This window comes from Aristolochia californica, unplaced genomic scaffold (assembly GCF_029961685.1).
Source record: "Aristolochia californica isolate CCGP_79_NKW_82.1479 unplaced genomic scaffold, dmAriCali1.0.hap1 SCAF_10, whole genome shotgun sequence".
Taxonomy (NCBI): Eukaryota; Viridiplantae; Streptophyta; class Magnoliopsida; order Piperales; family Aristolochiaceae; genus Aristolochia; species Aristolochia californica.
This window is the reverse complement of record NW_027181771.1, coordinates 4687008-4705333: the sequence shown is the minus strand read 5'-3', so window position 1 is coordinate 4705333 and position 18326 is coordinate 4687008. Positions and strand designations below refer to the sequence as shown.

General features: G+C 34.0%; 1 protein-coding gene across 1 annotated transcript; it reads right to left on the bottom strand.

The window, feature by feature from the left end:
- Positions 1 to 3480: 3480 nt before the first annotated feature.
- Positions 3481 to 4856, bottom strand: LOC137934294 (expansin-A8-like). Its single transcript, XM_068778581.1, has 3 exons — positions 4652 to 4856; positions 4250 to 4562; positions 3481 to 4150 (listed from the first exon to the last, which is right to left on the bottom strand). The coding sequence occupies exons 1-3, from the start codon at positions 4773 to 4775 to the stop codon at positions 3847 to 3849; spliced, it is 741 nt and encodes a 246-aa protein (XP_068634682.1). The 5' UTR covers positions 4776 to 4856; the 3' UTR covers positions 3481 to 3846.
- Positions 4857 to 18326: the final 13470 nt, after the last annotated feature.

The window sequence follows — 18326 nt, the reverse complement described above, 5'->3', positions numbered from 1 at the left end:
TATGGATAAAAATGTACAAGAGGATGAGTGGTAGATGAGTAAGGCTTCTTACATAAGCCAATAGGCTTAGTATCGTATGGTGGACCAAACATAACAAGAGAAGATGGAGGAAAACTTACCTAAGAAACATCAAAGGACTCCACAAGAGAGTGATTACCAGTGGTAGAGGGGATCTCAGGAGGCTGCTCATCATGTACAATAGGCTAATGTTGTGGAATAAAAGATCTTGGTATCCTTGTAAAAGGATCAAACCCTAAAAGAACAACACTAGAATAGAAGGGTTGTTCAAAAAAAAAAAAAAAAAAAAAGTGGCATCCACTAAAATAAACTTCTCATAGACAGAGAATAACAAACATACCCTTTTTGAGTTTTAGAGTGACCAAGGGAGTAACTTTTAACAACTTTAGGACTGACTTTGTTTTGGATCTTTGAAGTATTATGCACAAAGGAAACATACCCAAACAGACGAGGAGGTAATGGAAAAGGAGATGTATTTGTAAATAATCTTGAGAATGGTATATGATTTTATAAGGCACTAGAAGACATTTGACTAATAAGAAAATAAACATTAAGAACAACAATAATATTGAATGTTGAATTTATGAAAAAGAGAAATACTTCATTGACTTATTATAATCAGAGTACATGAACCTCTATTTATAACAGAGGAAAGTAGTAGAGTCCAATTACAATTAAACTACCTTTGTCTCAATTACACCCAAACTCTAATACTTAAAGATAAGTTCTAGCATAATTAAATAACCCAATATAAATAGAAGACTTATATGATTAAAACACCTTTAAACTAAAATTCTTCTGTGAGACCTCCTTCCATAATAATTGTGGTTCTATAAAATTTCTTCTTATGTAAGACTTCTTATTGTGTAAGATTTATAATGCCACCTCACGTGATCATAGTGGGTCCATATCTTATAGGCTTGGGCCCATCTTCTAACATACTTGGATATGTGGGCATTCCTTGGTCTTATGGGATTGGGCCCATCTTCCAACATTGAAGAACATTCATGGATAGCATAATAGTTTGTGCAGCCCAAATAAGACGCTTATTCTTTTTTTCAAACCAACCATTCTATTAGATGAGTAACCACAAGAGGATTGATGTATGATGACATTATTTTAACATAAAAATTGAGACTGAGGAGATAAATACTCTTTGGCATTATCTAATTTGAGCTTATTATCTGGCCTGATGTTCATTGATTATTAAATTATTTGCGGGAAGTCCAAAGGAATCCGGAGCCTTTAGTTTCAAATCTCTATTAGATTGTGTTGTATTTTTGTAGATTCGAGTACAATAGAACTTGTATTTCAATTCTATTTTTAGACTTGCTTGTGTTTAGCTGAACTTGAGCCATTAAATTTTCAAAATACAAGTTAATTTTCAATAAGTCTTCTCTAGTTTCAAATCTATCATTCTAATGGAAATTGTTTTATAGAGAGTTTTACTTTGGAATCAATATTTTTAAGTATAATTTTGTATGGACTTGGGGTAATGTTCATGTATTTTTGGTCTTACAATGCATAATTTTGTATGGACTAATAGAGAGGAGGTGGGCAGGCCTGCAGGGTACGATGACTGTCACCATAGAAATATCAAAGATTCATTAATAAAGTAGGCTAAAGCTGTGGAAGTATCAAAAGGAAAGCGTGATTAATGGTCATTAAAGTTTCTTTATTGCAATAGCACTGACCACTCGATGGCTGCAGTATATTTCATTAGCATTTACCCTTGACCTACTCACCCGTGGAACATTAATTTTCCTTTTCTTTCTAGTTTCAACCCTACTTGACCCTTCAACCAAATTTTAATTCCTTGGGAACACATCGTCCTATGCACCTTTTATTGTGCATCAACAAGCTCTGTACTAACCACATGTCACTTATAAGCAAGTGACTGAGACAATATTATTATAATTAAGAGGCGTATACCGACTAACTACTGGTTCCTTTTTGCTTCCTTTAAGGGGTTTGATATAATGTTTTGGCCTTGTTACTAAATACATGTTATGTTTTGGTCTAATGTATATTGGATTTTGAAGTGGACTAATACGATAATAATATAGTTATGTATCGTGTTTTAGTATTGGGTTTTCGTAGAGGTGGGCATTGGTTCAGGTTTTACAAGAAACCCAACCCGACCTTAAAAACCTCGGGAAGGAATTTGAGTTTCAACCCATGGGTCGGAGACAGAGTGCCAAAAAAAAAAAAAAAAAATCATGTTTGCCTCCTTAATTAATTTGAAAACAACTTATTATTACCCATCAACTATAAGAGCAATCCTAATTAAAAAAACACAAAAAACAAATAAGCAAACATGTAATGTTTATTCTCCTTGGTCAAGAAGGTTTGAATAGGTTCAAAGCAACCCTTACCGGGTTTTAAAATGGTTTAAATCATCCAGGTACAAAGTTGGGTGGACACCACTTTCATAAATGTACGAAAATGTTAACACATTTGAGGCACAATTACATTTGAGCAGGAAATTTGATTGTTGTAGGCGGTTGAATGGTAAGCTTCTTGACCAAAGAGAGTATTGGAAAGAAGATTCTATGATTGTCCCCAGGGCACCGGGCCATTTAAAGGGCACCTGGTAATTAACCCAAAAAGTAGTTGCTTTCATTAACTCATTTTATTTGCTTAAATTTTTAAAATGTTTCAAAAAAATTGGCATTTACTAAAATCAATTAAAATTATTTATTTTACTATTTTTTGGCATTTACTAAAATATTAGATTTTCTATTAAATATAATAAATAGATAAATATAACATATAAAACACTTATATATAGTTGATTTTCTCTCCTGCCTCTTCGAAAGATTCTTAACTTGTTACCGAAAGAACTTGTCATAGTTAGTATTTGACAGATTTTTCCTATTTAATCATGACTTTTGTATGTTAAAGAACACCATATATTATCAATAAATTAATAACTTAAATGTATTATATTCGTTTTCCTGTTTACAAGTTACTAATTCTCTTATTTTCTGTGTTTTCCTCATTTGGGGGCAGTAACACTAGAAATTGTTTTCCAGTGGACATGAACTTGTCCACACTAACACCCACCCATTTCAAAGATGAAGATCAAATTTTCAGTTTGTTAACTAACCCCCCCCCCCCCCCCCCCCCCCCCCTTACAAGACTAATGGAAATGGAAATTAAAACTAACTCTTTTAAATTGGGGATCGGAAGTGCTGGTCGTGCCAACATTGGTGACTTTTTTAGAATAAATATATTATTTAAAAGATTCATTTAGTTTATATATTAACAATAATATCATTATCTTTATTTTATAATTTAAATTAATAAAATAAAATTTTCATATTTACTAAAAATATAACCATATTTGAAAGATAAGGTTAATATTAATAGTTTAATAATATGATCTTCATTGGAAGTTTGTTGTGAGGAGAGGCCAATCACACATGTCGCCATCTTTGGCAGCATTGCTTCCAAAAAAAATTGAAGAAAACATAAATAAGACTTTTCAAACAAAACGAGTACAAGCTTCCAGGGTCATTGAATGACATTTTGACCCAACAATTGCAGTGAATAGGCTCCAATTCTAATTAATACGAGCCTTTTTCCGACATTCAATTCAATACTACTACTAAGGAGGTAACAAGTAATAACAATCTATAATACAATCATTTTTCTTTCTTCTTCTTCTTCTATATGCTTAAAAACTCTTCCTTTTACTTTAATGCGGGTGTAGTAAATCCAATCCACCTCTGCTGTTCAAGCGGCCGGAGCTCTACTCTGTAAGCTCCCGTGCCTGCTTTTGACGAGAATACTCACGCTAGAGCGCGTTAATTAAGTTATGGAATATTAGAACTGGCCGCCTTCGTAAGTCTGGCCGAAGCTCCAGCCGGCGGGGGCGACGTTGTAGCTGGTGACGGTCCTGCCGTCGCTGGCGGTGACTTGGAAGGAGAGGCTCTGGCCGTTGAGGTAAGAGTTGCTCTGCCAGTTCTGGCCCCAGTTCCTAGACATGGGCTGCCACCCGGTGCGGGACCCCTTGATGGACACCGCATGCACATCCCCGGCTCCGGCAGCGTTCGTGATCAGCACCAAATTGAAGTAGGAGTGGCCGTTTATCGTGAACCTGATGCCTCCCTTCTTCACGCAGGCTACCCTGTTCTTCAGACGAGAGATCATTAGTACTCAAGCTAGGTAACAATGAGATTAGAAACTAAGCAAGTGAGCGCAGCGCTGGTAGTGGACGTAGCAGTACCTTCTGAAGGACACTGGGACAATCCCCGCGCGGTATTGTGCAATTTGGAGGAAGGCCGGCTCGGCCAAGTCGAAGTGCTGAAGGGGAGGGTTGCACCAGCCGCCATTGTCGTTGGACAGGCCGAAATTGGGAGGGCAGAAGTTGGTGGCGGTGACGATGATACTCCCCGGAAGGCACCACCTGGGGTCATCGTTGCAGCGCATCTCGTAGCACGACCCGCAGCTGAGGCCATTGTTGAAGAGAGCAGTGCTAAGAGCCGCCGTGTTCGTTCCATACCCTTGACTGTACAGGTTGCCGTACCCGCAAGCTCCTCCTGCAACAATATTCACCCTCACCATGTCAGACTCACTATAGATGCTGCAGAAGATCGATCAAGCAACGAACGGAGCAAATTAAGCTTACCCATTGTGCCAGACGCATCGCCTCCACCGTAGAACGTGGCGTGACCGCCCTCCCACCCGCCGTAGTCAGCGAAGGTACCGTGGGAGTAGAAGGCAAGGAGGAAGAGAGCAACCAAAGCGGCCATTGTAATCAGTGGGACGGAGAAGAACTAATGAGGGAAGCCCAGAGCGAGAGAAGTCTGATGGTGGTGAGGTCGTAGGGAGGGAGAGGTTGGGTATTTATACAGGGGGGGATGACCCTGATCTATGGGTCGGTGGGCCTAAACTTTTTGGTAAATAGAAGGGATAGAAAGGGACAAGTTGTTGTTCTCACGCTTTGAGCCCTTTTGAAACGGTTTGCACTTTGCAGTAAATATATACAAATCAAGTGCACATGCGATTGTTCCGATTAGACTACCAACCGCTGCGTCGTTGGGTCCCACCTGCACATGCACTCTCCCCTCACCCAGTCCTCCATTTGGACTCCAAATGCCTCCCAACTCCCAAATAAAGAAGTCAGTATGTGTGAACACACGTGCATGTACGGACACGTGTGAGTGAAATAATGTGACACGTGTTTGGCTCGAACTTGATGTAGGGTGCGGCCCTGGTTGGCAAACTTGACTCTTGACAGGGCGCAGGAGGGCGGGACCATTTTCGGTTGGGCGGTAATTACAGCTTTTTCATTGGTTCAGTTAATCCACGCGGCATCTCGACGTGTCGCTTGGAGATGCTACAGACGAAAGTAAAATGACAGAATTACCCCCACATTACGTAGATGAGCAAGAGTGAATAGGCATATATAGATTTAGATAAAAATTCGGTGAGTCACACCTATCAACATGTCACACTTTGCAATATTAGTTAGGTAAGTTAGTTTTTATTTATCGTAATTTGTTTTAATATTAGGCATACGTTGTTTGTACAAGTTTGGACAGCCCAAGTCGCGGTGCCCATGGGCCCCTACCACGTTCTCAGCACATGCAAACTCCGGCCATTCCGGTCCCCTAATTCATGCATCACTTTCATGCTTTTTGGAAGCATTCAAACTTGCCTACACCAAATCTTCGAGCTCTGGATAAAATATGTGATGTGTGCATTTGGACAATGACACGAGGGGGGCATAATATTTTCCTACTTGTTAGAAAAATAAATTTGTCTATAGTCTCTTGCTTATAATTTTCTCAACCGCCGAAAATTCAATTGTGTTACTCCTCCACATAAGGGGTGGACCATGATTAGTGATGTAAGGTCCAACATTACATTTAATCCTCTCATTCAATCTCTACATGCTAATTTGATTTGAACTTTAATTACTTTAATATATGTGCTGAGAATTTCTTGCTTGATTAGCCTCTGTTGACAGACATAGACAAACTTAGGTGGTATTATTGTAAATATCTTTTTTTTTTTTCTCTTTTTCACTCTCTCTAGGGTGAATGATGTACTTGTAATTTATGTACTTTTAACATCTATGAATAAAGGTTAAGGCAGAAGATTTGATTATTCTCCCCTCTCTTCTCTCCTCTACGTTTCCATCTCTCTCTCTCATCCACTCTTACCTCTCTCTTCATTCACCTCACTTGATTTCTTCTCCTTTCCCCCTTCTTTCTTCTCTCCTACACTCTAAGTTGAAGATCTTAAGGGCATTCGATTTGAAGAAGACTGCCTATAATGATCCAAAAAAATATGTTTTTTTTTTTCTCTTGACTTCTCTATGAAATAGTAGGTTTTGCATACTGGTCTTTGGCACCTATTCTATGCATGAATAAATTGTCTTGTGGTAAGATATATGAGTTGTTATCTATCGCTACTGATTGAAGATGAGTTGGTTAAAATCTTTTACTGATCTATAGTTGAAACTATACTCGTTGTTGCTACTGGTTTCTATTCTTGAAATTATACTCATGTTTGCTTCTGATTACTAGACTCGTCTATCAAGAGTGGTTAAGACTACTTTGCTTTGTTTTGAATCGTTGCCCTCCTTTGTGGTGCCTCTTAATAAGAGGGCCGATCTTCATTGGTTTTTTGATCAATTGATACAAAGGGAGTTGACTTCTGGTGTAAGAGCTGCCTACTCACAACAACATCGACTCCTTTTGTCATCTCATGCGCCTGGTATTGTGTGAGAGGAAGGCAGGTCACTTGGCTCATTTGGAGCGGCCATATGTTTACAACAGGTGTCCCAAGAAGTATCTAGCCATCTCCACCCCAGGTTGAATAAGCATAATGTTGGCATTTATAAAACCACCAACAATAGTTATAATCTCACTAGCTACACCATTGCCCCAAGCACAAATCACCTCGCTTCAAATTGTTGATAGTCTTTGAGACGATCCTGTAGTAGCCTTTGGTATTCTAGATCCTTGCCTTTGCAACGACAAAACATCGAAGATTAGTAGCAAATCTCTTTGTCACCATGTCGTCTGCATATCACGACATAATAGAGATGTTTTCGTCTGCATTGTTGTTTTGGACATCCCCATATCGTGCGAAAATAACACTAGATTAAAGCTCTCACGTAGCTTGGTTAACATATAACATTCTGGCATATCTCATTCTGCTAGCATATCATGATTCTATCATTCCAGCACTACACAACAAGGATAGTTTCAGTTTAGAAGATTACAACAAGGATCTTGTTGTTTCGTTATTGCTTCTTTGTTGGAAAAATTGCCTCTATCTACCATGGATGAATTGATTCTTGCAGTTATACATTGACAGAGCCTCTATTGCATTTCTACATGATTTATTTTTGAAAAATCTCATTGAAACCGAATACAACAACAGTCTCTTTAAATATCTTGGAAAGTTACTTTCCTTGGCTCATCTTCATTCCAACAACAACAATCGGTCTCTTCTTTGTTTTGACTTCCTTCAATCAAGGACCTTGTTGTTTTTCATTGCTTCAATATACCAAGAAAGAACTAGCTAGTCGGCATCTTCATTCAGAAATTTTCCTGGTTGTGGTATCGAATTTTTTTTAAAGTTGACATCTTCATTCAGGAGTATTCCTAGTTGGAATTTTCACAAGTTGGCAACAAATTGGAAGTATTCTTGAGCCATAAATCTCAGTTGGAATCACCATTGTGTGACCAGTCCTACAGTTTTGTACTCAACACCTTGCTATCCATATGTAGAATTCCCTTGCAATGTCAAGTGTCATCAATGTGCCAAAGTACTTAGGTGGCATCTAAGTGGCATTTTATTTTAATTTGATATACAATCGACTTCATCAAATTGAGCTTCAATTTGGATAATCAACTTCAATTTTAACCGAAAGTCTGATTTTGACCATTGATTGACTCTTTGACTAAATCTCCTACTTTGACCTTTAAGAAGTTTGACTTTGACCATAAATCAACTGGCACTTAGGTCTCTTCAATCTTGACATTGATCCAATGTTGATGATCTAGACCATTGATTGGGTCCTAATTTCGACAATTAAATTTTCATGTCTACAATAATTTTACATATTTTCAAGTAGGTTTCATACATTCATGTGAGAGTTCTTGTCTTCTTGGTTTATTTTTCTATTTTTTTAGAACCAGTTTTTATGATACGAGAAAATTAATCTAACATGCAAAGTAGAAAAGTTTCTTTTTAGAAATATGAATCAGATCCTTAGTAGTTTAACCAGACGAAGAATTTTCCTCTTGCATTTTTTTTATGTTATAGTTTCTTAATAGCATAAAAAAATCATTTATTGTGATATGAACAAGTGTGACTGGGAAGATTTGGCGAGTCTAAGGGAACATGCTAATGGTTTTCTCCCATGACCCTTGGAAAACGAGAGGTAGGAGGAAAAGGAATAGAAGACCGACAGTGCATGTTCGACAACAAATGATGGAAAATGGTTTTTTATCCAAATGGTGAATTTAGTTATCTCTATCAAGGCAAATAAATAGTCTATAAAAAAAATTTCAGGTTGGAAGCTTTGGTTTGGAATAAAAACTAGGAAACGAGGGCATGTGGGTTCTCTAAAGAAATGTTGTTGGTTGAGAAGCCATGAAAGTGGTCTTCACAAGGGATTGTCCAGGGGCCCTGGTAGCATGAGATATGTCCCTAGGAATCAATCAAGTTGTGATAGGTCACCTTCCAAGTGTGGGTAAAGACAAAGGGGCAGAGATAGCTACAGTTATCTTCCCTTGTGTCGAGTCTAAGCCCTGTGGAGGAGGGCTAAAAGCCTTCCCATGTGGCCGGTGGGTCCAACATGACTCTCGGTTAGGCGGCACGGTCGCGGTGTCTGGTCAGGATTGAGCAGCATTATAAAGTGTCACATAGCCCTGCATGTTGATGATGTATATGGTAAGTTATAACTACCTTTCTGGTTCTGCATTTTGTTCCAAAGAGAGGCTGCTCATATGTCCCCACAGTTGATGATGTGACATAACTTCGTGATGTGCTAAGGCTAGTCCCCGGGAGGCACTTGCATTGTTTTTCTTCAAATTGTTTTCTTAGAAGTGGGCATTTTGCTTCTGGGGTCAGACTCGCCTCTTGTGTTTAAAGCAAGTCTCCTTTGAATTGCCTCTTACTAGATTTTTTGGAGAATTAATTTTAGGAAATTTTACTATATTATCCAATTTTTTTTTATAAATATTAACACAAATAATAAACTTATAAACTTAATATAAAAATAAACAACATTGACCATGATGACATGTCAATTTTGACCGCTTACGTAGTGCCACATTATCACACCACATCAGCACTAGACGGGTTTAATGCCATATCACCCGATAAGTCATCGAATTGCCATGCCATCATCACACGCTGCTTCAGCACCCATGTCAGCCTATCGTTTTTCTCCTGTTCTTCTTTTATTATTGATTTAAGATACTTTGTAATTAAAATTTATTTTAAATATATTAATTTCTGATTTTAAAAATGTTACACATTTCGTGTCATTACCTTCAATTTCATATAATAAATACTATAAAAATTAATTAGTATTTATTTTAAAAAAATCCTAATCTAATTAGTACCTTACATTATAGCTTAAAGATATAATTTAATTTAATATAATATTTTTTAAAAATTTATTTGCCGCTACTTATTTTATTACCTTATTTTTTATAATAATTAATTAAAAATTATATTCTAACCAATTTAAAACCTTTTCTTATCGATTTAAAATAATTTTAATTGAAAAAATTATTTTAGTGCTTACAAATCTTACTTCTTGGAACACATTTTCTTGGTTTATCTTAAAAAAAATACAATTTATATATTAGCTAACTAAAACATATTCTAGTCTATTTAACAAATTTTATTATTGTCAGATTTAGGCAAAATTTAAAATATAGAAATATTCGAAACAAATATTTAAGTTTTAAAAAATATTATTTGTCAGTAAGAGTTTTATTACCTTCTATTTATTTTGATAAAATATGAAAATTTTCTATTAACTAATTAAAATTTTGTATTCTAATCTATTTAACACCTTTCATTATCAATTTAAGATATTTTAAAAAAATTAATTTTTTTGTTTTTAAAAATAATATTTATCGGTACATGTTTTATTAACTTCTATTTATTTTAATAAAATATAAATTTATATATTAATTAGTAAAAAATCCAATTTATTTTGATTGACACCTTTCATTATCAATTGAAGATATTTTCTAATTTAAAACATAATTTGGGAAAAAATATTTTAGTTTCTAAAAATCTTATTTATCGGCACACATTTCATAATTATTTTTTGAAATAAAATATAAAATTATGTATTAATTAGTAAATAAAATTTAATTTATTTTGATCAACACCTTTTATTATCGATTTAAGATATTTTCTAATTTAAAAATAATTTGGAAAAATTCTCCTATTTCTAAAAATATGATTTATCGGTACAAGTTTCACTACCTTCTTTTAATTGAAATAATATATTTTTATTACAACAATAATACATGTATCAATAAATAAGATTTTAAAAATGAAAGTAATTTTTTTATAAATTTCTTAAATTGATCAGAAAAGGTGTTAAATAGATTAGAATACGATTTTTAATTACTTAATAGACAATTTATATATTTTTTAAATAAATAAAAGGAAATAAAACACATACCGATAATTAAGATTTTCAAAAAATTTAATATATTTGATTGTATTTTAAATTTTTTTAAAATATCTCAAATCAATAATGAAATGTATTAGTAGATTAGAATATGATTTTATAATTAATTAATATAATAATTTTTATTTTTTTATAAATATAAGGTAATAAAATATGTACCAAAAAAATATTTTAAAATAAAAATTTATTTTTTACATAATATTTTATTAAATTAAATAATATCTTTAAGCGATAATGTAAGGTATTAATTACATTATAAAAATATTTTTTGAGTAATTAATAAGCAAAATTGATATTGTTTATTTGATTAAATTGAAGGGAATGAAATGAATTTTTCAAGATTTTTAAAACTAGAAATTAATGTTTTTAAAATATTTTTTATTTAAAAAATAACTTGAATCAATAATAAAAGGAAAATGAGAGAAAAAAGGTAAGTTGACATGGAGTGGTGCTGTGGCGTACAATGACATGACATCCTACATGGTTGATAACATGGAAATTCTATGACATGTTAGGTGACATGGTGATAAACCCTTTGGGTACTGATGTGGCGTGATGGTGTGTCACCACTTTACCGGTCAAAGTTGACGTGTCATCTTGGACTATATGCATGTGTAGATGATCGGTCAAAGTCAGGGTATTTTTTATATTAAGTTTAAAAGTTAGTTATTTGTGTTAATATTTATAAATTTTTTGGCAATATAGTAAAATTCTCTTAATTTTACTTGGAGTGATCTGAAACAAACTTCACTAAGGCCAATTGATTAGGTCCCAATCGAATCAACAAAACATTGAAAGAAAGATTTTTTTTGTGGTAATGTAAATGATAAATGACACATTAGCCTCAGCTCCATGTATCATATATGGATTATGTTGATTACATTGATTTAGACTATTGATAACGAGCATTACATTTTTATAGGTAATGGATAGAATGGGTAAGTGTATTATGATATCCGTTTTCTTTAATTTGTAATAATTCTCTTACCCAATTTAATGAAACGGTGGATAATCAAGTAAATGAGTGAATAATGGATAAAACAAAGTATGCTTACAATTTATTTAAACTCAAAAATTCAAAAAATAAGTAACTTTAATAACAAAAATAGTTAATATCTATAAAGATCAGAGAAAATTAGGGTGGAACCATAACACCTCTCCCTACATAGTAATATTTTTCTCATAATCTTTATAATAGAGAAAGGTAAAAGGGGGTGGTGGAGCTTCCACCCTTCATGGTGACTCAATGAGGAAAACTCCACACCTTTTTTTCTTTTCTTTTCAATTAATCTTTGTTTGTTTATTTGAAAAAAAAGGGTAAGAAATGGCTCTCCCATGTTGGTGGGTGTACCTAACAAAGTGTGATACTATCCTCTCTCTTGAAACTATACATAAAAACTAAGACAAATTAAAATATTTTTCATTTGTGAAATATGCTAAGTACTTGGATCTAGCTAAGAGAAGGCTGATTCTCCCTTATGCAAAAGATGTAAGTTTTCCTTTTATTTTTGTTTTTTCATTCTTTATTTTATAAGTTTATCTAGAACTTGGAATCTATATAGGAAGGCTTGCTAGAGTTCTAATCTAGTTGTACAATCTCAAGGGAGATTTTTAGAAATCGTGTATCGAGCATTACACGTAGATAAAAAGAGAGTTGGAATCTCTTTTGTGTAATTTTTTAGGCATTAGAGCTTATTAGTGGAATTTTTAGAGGAAGGGTTCTTGGGTGGTGTACCAATAGGAGAACATCGATAAAGAAAAATTTGTGTTCAAATCTTGTGGTGTGGGCATGTTTATTTAATTCTTGCCTTAATTTCCATTTGAACACTAAATTTTAAATTACAATATCTCAAACCACCCCTTCCCTGAGAAGTCACCTATGCCAACAATTTGTATAAGAGCAGGTCTATAGACATTTGAAGTCAAAATCCTATTTGATTTTGATAAAAGAGTTCCATGACATCTCAAGACAAATTGCTCCTTTCCGAAGGACAATCACCCAACCGTTCCCTAACATGTAATGGAACGAACTATAGTTATTGGAAGGTTATAGCAGAATTATTCCTCAAACCTACGGATTGGAACATTTGACATGTCGGTTATAGCAGAATTATTCCTCAAACCTACAGATTGGAACATTTGACATGTCGAAAAGAATGGTATATTTGAACCAGTCAAAATGGTTGATGGCCAACTCATTTCTAAGGAGTATAAGGATTTAACTAGGGGAGATAAAGACCAGCTTAGTACATGCTTAAAAGCCATAAATTTTCTCTTTTGTACCTTGGGTCCTAATGAGTTCAATAGACTCTCTACTTTTAACACAGCCAAATAAATTTGGGTGAAGTTGGAAGTGACCCATGAAAAACCTATTAAGGTTTAAGGACTCTAGGATTAGTTTACTCGTCGCCCAATATGACAAATTTAAAATAAAATCGAGTGAAAGATTAGCTGACCTGAACTCTAGGCTCTCCCACACCATCAATGAGTTAAACATACTTGGGGATGAAATTTCCCTATATAGAAGAAATGACTAGCTCCTTAAGGCACTTCCAAAATCATGGGATAGAGGAAGAATGCCATTCACAAAAATGTGAAATTTAGAACAATGAGCTTGAAAGAGCTACTTGGCATCCTCCTCACCTATGAGATGGAACAAAAAGAGAAGGATGAAGAGCAACCTAAAAGAAGAAGCACCGCTCTAAAGCCAACTTGGGTGAAGGGTCTAGTGAAGTAGTTCCGATGAGGTGAGATTCATTATTAGGCATCTTAAAAAGATGTATAGAAAGAATAAAAATTATAGGAGACACCAACTTAAGGGTCAAAATGAAAAATCTTTTAAGAAATCTAATGTTTGTTACGAGTATGGTAAAGTAGGGAATAGAAGAAAAAAGTGCCCAAACTATGAAGGTAGAACCCCATTCACAAGAAAAGATCCAAAGAAAAAGAAGAAGAAAGTGTTGATCTCAACTTGAAATGCGATGGAGGATGAATCTATTCAACATGTCTAATCAATCAATTCATGCATTGATCTCAACAATCTCATTGGATAACATTGGAAAGGATTTTTTGGTACTTCAAGAAAAATCCAGGATGAGGTTATTATTTAAATGCCATAAACATACTAATATCGAGGGCTTTGTAGATACTGGGCTGGTTCTCTAGATTATAGGAAATCCACCTTTGGCTATTGTGCAAAGGTTGGAGGAAATTTAGTCACATGGAGAAGTAAGAAACAAATTGTAGTGGCAAGGTCAAGTACAAAAGCTGAGCACAAGTCTAAATCACATGCAGTAAGTGAGTTATTGTAGCTTAAATCCTTTATAACTGAGTTGGGTTTCTCTATAACTAAACCCATACAACTTCATTGTGATTATCAAACCACTATTCAAATTACAACTAATCCAATGTTTTATGAAAGAATGAAACATATTGAGATAGATTGTCACTTTGTTCATGAAAAGTTGTAAATCGGTGTGATATCCATGTAGTATATCCCAGCCAAGAATCAACTTGCAGACATATTACAAAGGCCATTGTTGAGAAATCCCTATCAGAGACATGTTCTAAGTTGTGAATCTTTTATGTTTCCTCACCAGCTTGAGGGGGAGTGTTAAAGAAGATAGTGGCATTATATAATTGAGTGAGTAAGTGGCATGGGTTATAATTATGCAATAATTTAAGTTCTTGTTCTTTACTCGTGTATTAGGGTTTATACACTCACAATCTATAAATAAAAGGTGAGGGGAAAAATCAAAATCATTCTCTCACTATTCTCCCCTTGAAACCCTAGTTCTCTCACACTCATCCCCTCTCTTCTTCTCTCTTTGATCTCTTCTCTCTTCTCCTCTCTTCTCCTCCTTAAACCTAGACTTTCTAGTGATGGAACCCTAGAATTTAACAAACTCCAAGTAGAGCTAAATTGGTTATGTAAAAAAGGCAAAGTTATGTGAAGCACTAGGTGATCCCCTCATCATATATGCATATGGCATGAAGATTTTATGTCACTCACATAATTAGGTAGATACCATGTATTGACTTCGGAAGACGTTCCAAGTAGCTGTCACCATTGGACAAGGCTTCACTATTGGAGTAGTTGCAAAGGTAAGGCCAATTTGTGAATTTCATGGCAACAATTTTCCTTTGAAAAGTGTTGTAATAGTGAAGGGAAAAAGGGTAGGGAGTTTGAGGAGGTAATAGATAAACCTTGAGAAAACAGTTGTAAGGAGCAAATGTGGTCTTGTCTTGTTTCACTGGAATGGTAAAATATGGGACAAGTAGTGTTCTTTTTGGATAGAGAAATATTAGATGGGGGACCGTTAGTGTTATTTTTGGACCTTAAGTTACTCTTTGAATGGCATCTACAAGTGCCCTAACATGTCAAATTTCTAACATCCAAAAACTAAATAACAATAGCAGACACCATAGCAACTCTTTGGTAACCATCAGTAAGTCTTGTCCGATGGTTTTTTTTGTTGCATTTTCTTTGAGTTGTTTTGCTCTAATTTGTGCTTTTGATTGATTCATCCAATTGTTGGTAGTCGGCTTAGTTTAATTTGCATCATCATTATAGGGGCACAAATATGTTAAAATTTTATTCTATTGTTGTGTTGGTAGAGTTTTTAAAGATCATTGTTGAACATTTTGAGCCACTTTCCTTTTGTTCTTTTGGAAGGACATTTTTGTAAATGGGAGTGAATGCTTACACTTGCTCTTTAATTGGTGTTATGTGTTATTGAGAATGGATATTCTCTATTTCCAAGCTTCATTAATCTTTTTCATGACTTGGTTATAATTATAACGATGTGAACCTAATAGGTTCTCGTTTCTATAATACTTGTTTGTTTTCTCATTGGTGATTTACCAGTCAAGGGATGACTATTATACGGTGCAAGATAATGGGAGTTTGTAATTATTAGAATTTGTACAATCAAAGCCTCTGCAAAAACAACATTATATATTAATAGTGTTGTCTTTGGATAGAGCTATATTAGATGTGGGATAGGTAGTTTTGATTTTTGGGTAGAGTTGTTGTTGAATCAAAAAGCCCTTGCACAATCAAAGTTGTTGGGCCATTGGGCTTTTCCTCTGAAACCCCACATAGTTTAGTTAGGTTGTTGATGACGGTGCTACTTTTTTGGGTCTAGTGCTACTCTTGTAGACCCTCTAATTATATGAATGCTATGTGACTAATAGATTGAATCTTTGGTAGTTTGTATGAATTGTTTAAGTAGTCCAGCAACTTGATGAAATCAATTGCAATTAAGTTATGCATTTCTTATTTATCTAACTAGCTTACCTTGTCTTTTTGTTTGTATATTCTAAACAATTTATCACTCTTCTTCCATCATGTGTCATGAGCCAATTCATGCCGTTGATCATTCTAAGTTTGATTAAGTTCCATTACCTAAAATAAATGTTAGGGTGAATTGCATGGAAATGCAAAATATTCATGTACTTTTGAAAATAAAATTTATAAAAGTCAAATTAGATGTTCATTCTATCATCAATTTTTTTAAGTCTTCCCCAAATACATTTGGCATGGAATTTGTACCTTTTTTCCTTTCTACCTGGATTGTTGAATTCATATGTTTTTAAGTTGAAATTCATCTTTAGATGTATTGTTTTGTTACATATAACGTGTGTTGGAAAATTTAAATATAAATTTGTTGTTGAGATGTTGCAAACTTAGTTATGTATAGTTAGATGTTTTATTTTCAGCTTTCAAGGTATTTTCATATAATGTATGGTTGAATTTGGTTCATTCATTTGATAATTATGGTTTCCTAAAGGATAAATAGTAAAGATAACATGAATATAAAAAGAAAGTCCATTGCAATTTATGGTACTTTGAGTGTGGCATATGTTGAATACCCTAAGCAATATGGTATTATAAGAACTTTGTTGATAAATCGATCTTGGAGGAAAGTAATAGTAGTAGAAGAGTGCTAATGAGCAACTTATCTATTCAAATGACAAACTATCAAGAGAAACTACGTGTGGGAGTCGATGCATTTGGAAGATTTGTTAATATATTCAGGGAAATAGGTTGCCTTAAGGATACTGTATATAGTACCATAGAAGATCAAGTGGCAAAGTTCCTTTATGTAGTTGGCAATAATTGGAAGAATCGTTCAACAAAATTTCACTTCTTTTGTTCTAGAGAAACTGTTAGTCATCACTTCCATCAAATCCTACTAGAAATCACATCCTTGGAAGATAATTTTTTCACACAACCTGATGGATTAGAAGTTCTTGCGGAAATAAAAAAACAACAATAGTTTTTTTTTGTCATACTTTAAGGATTGTTTATGAGTTATTGATGGAACACAAATTCAAGACTTTCAATAGAAGATGTATCAAGTTATCGAGGAAGGAGCATCTGACATAAAATATGCTAGTTGCATGCACACTTGACCTAGTGTTCACACATGTTTTGGTTGGTTGGGAATTAAGGGTTTGCATTTGAATCAAGGATTTTGAATAATGTATTGACAAGTGAAGTAAACAAGTTGATTGTACCTAAAGGTAATTTCTAAGCAATAATTATTATTATTTTTAGCAATTGAATTATAATAACTTAATTATTTGTCCTCAAGTAAATATTATATAGTGGATGCGGGGTTTTACATTGAGAGTCGGCTTTCTTGCAAATGCTATCACATCAAGGAGTATTAGTTCATGGTGATGAGATGTTTAATCATAGACATACCTAGTTATGGAATGCAATTGAAATGACATTTGGTGCATTAAAGAAAATATTTTCTAATTTAAAGACAAAGCCTAATTATCCAATTAAAACTCAAGTAGATATTGTATTAGAAACATGTATTCTTCACAACTACCTTATGGGGGTCGATCTTGGCCTAGAGTTTATTAAGAAGGGTGATCAAGAGCTTATGAAACAAGAGATTGATGAGGAAGTGTGCAACTATACATTTGACTAAAGAGTGTCAACAAGTAGAAAGATTGAGGGCAAAATAGTTTTAAAATGTGGCATGATAAAATACAATTAAAAAAACTTTTTTGAATGTTATGTCATTGTTTAAACACGAGACATCTTCTTGACAATTATTTATGTTTAAAGTATGTATATATTAAGTTAGACTTGTAATTTCATTGATTTTAAGTGTTAATTGAATTAGAGTTTTTAGCTTTGAACTATGATGTGTGTAGAAACGTGATATTATTAGTAATAATAATCGTGTTTTTTTGTCAATTCCTTCAAGTGTTTGGCTTTTGGTATCTAATTGTTTGAAAATTTGATATTGATATTTTTAGGAATGGAAGAGATAAACAAATTATTATATGTAGTCAAGACATGAAAAATTGTCTCATATGTCACTCTAACAAACCAAATAAATAAGGGCCAAAATTTTGATTGAACGTTTATAGGAGTTACATATTTAGGTGCTTTTAAAGTTATTTCAGGGAATTTTGGATCTTTTCGTGGCTTGTATCGTATATTTGTTCAACATACTTAAAATCGATTGAAGACGTTGAAGAAGAACTTTGCTATACTCTTCATCGAAGTAGAATCAGTTTTAATCAATCAACAATGATGTTTGAAGCAACTTCTCAACCCGAAACCAAACCTGACCCTGAAACTCAAAACCTCAAA

Coding starts and splice junctions, on each gene's coding strand:
- LOC137934294 (XM_068778581.1), bottom strand. CDS start 4,775: ATGGCCGCTTTGGTTGCTCTCTTCCTCCTTGCCTTCTACTCCCACGGT. Junction 4,563..4,651: donor CGATGCGTCTGGCACAATGG/GTAAGCTTAATT, acceptor ATATTGTTGCAG/GAGGAGCTTGCGGGTACGGC. Junction 4,151..4,249: donor GTCCCAGTGTCCTTCAGAAG/GTACTGCTACGT, acceptor TCTGAAGAACAG/GGTAGCCTGCGTGAAGAAGG.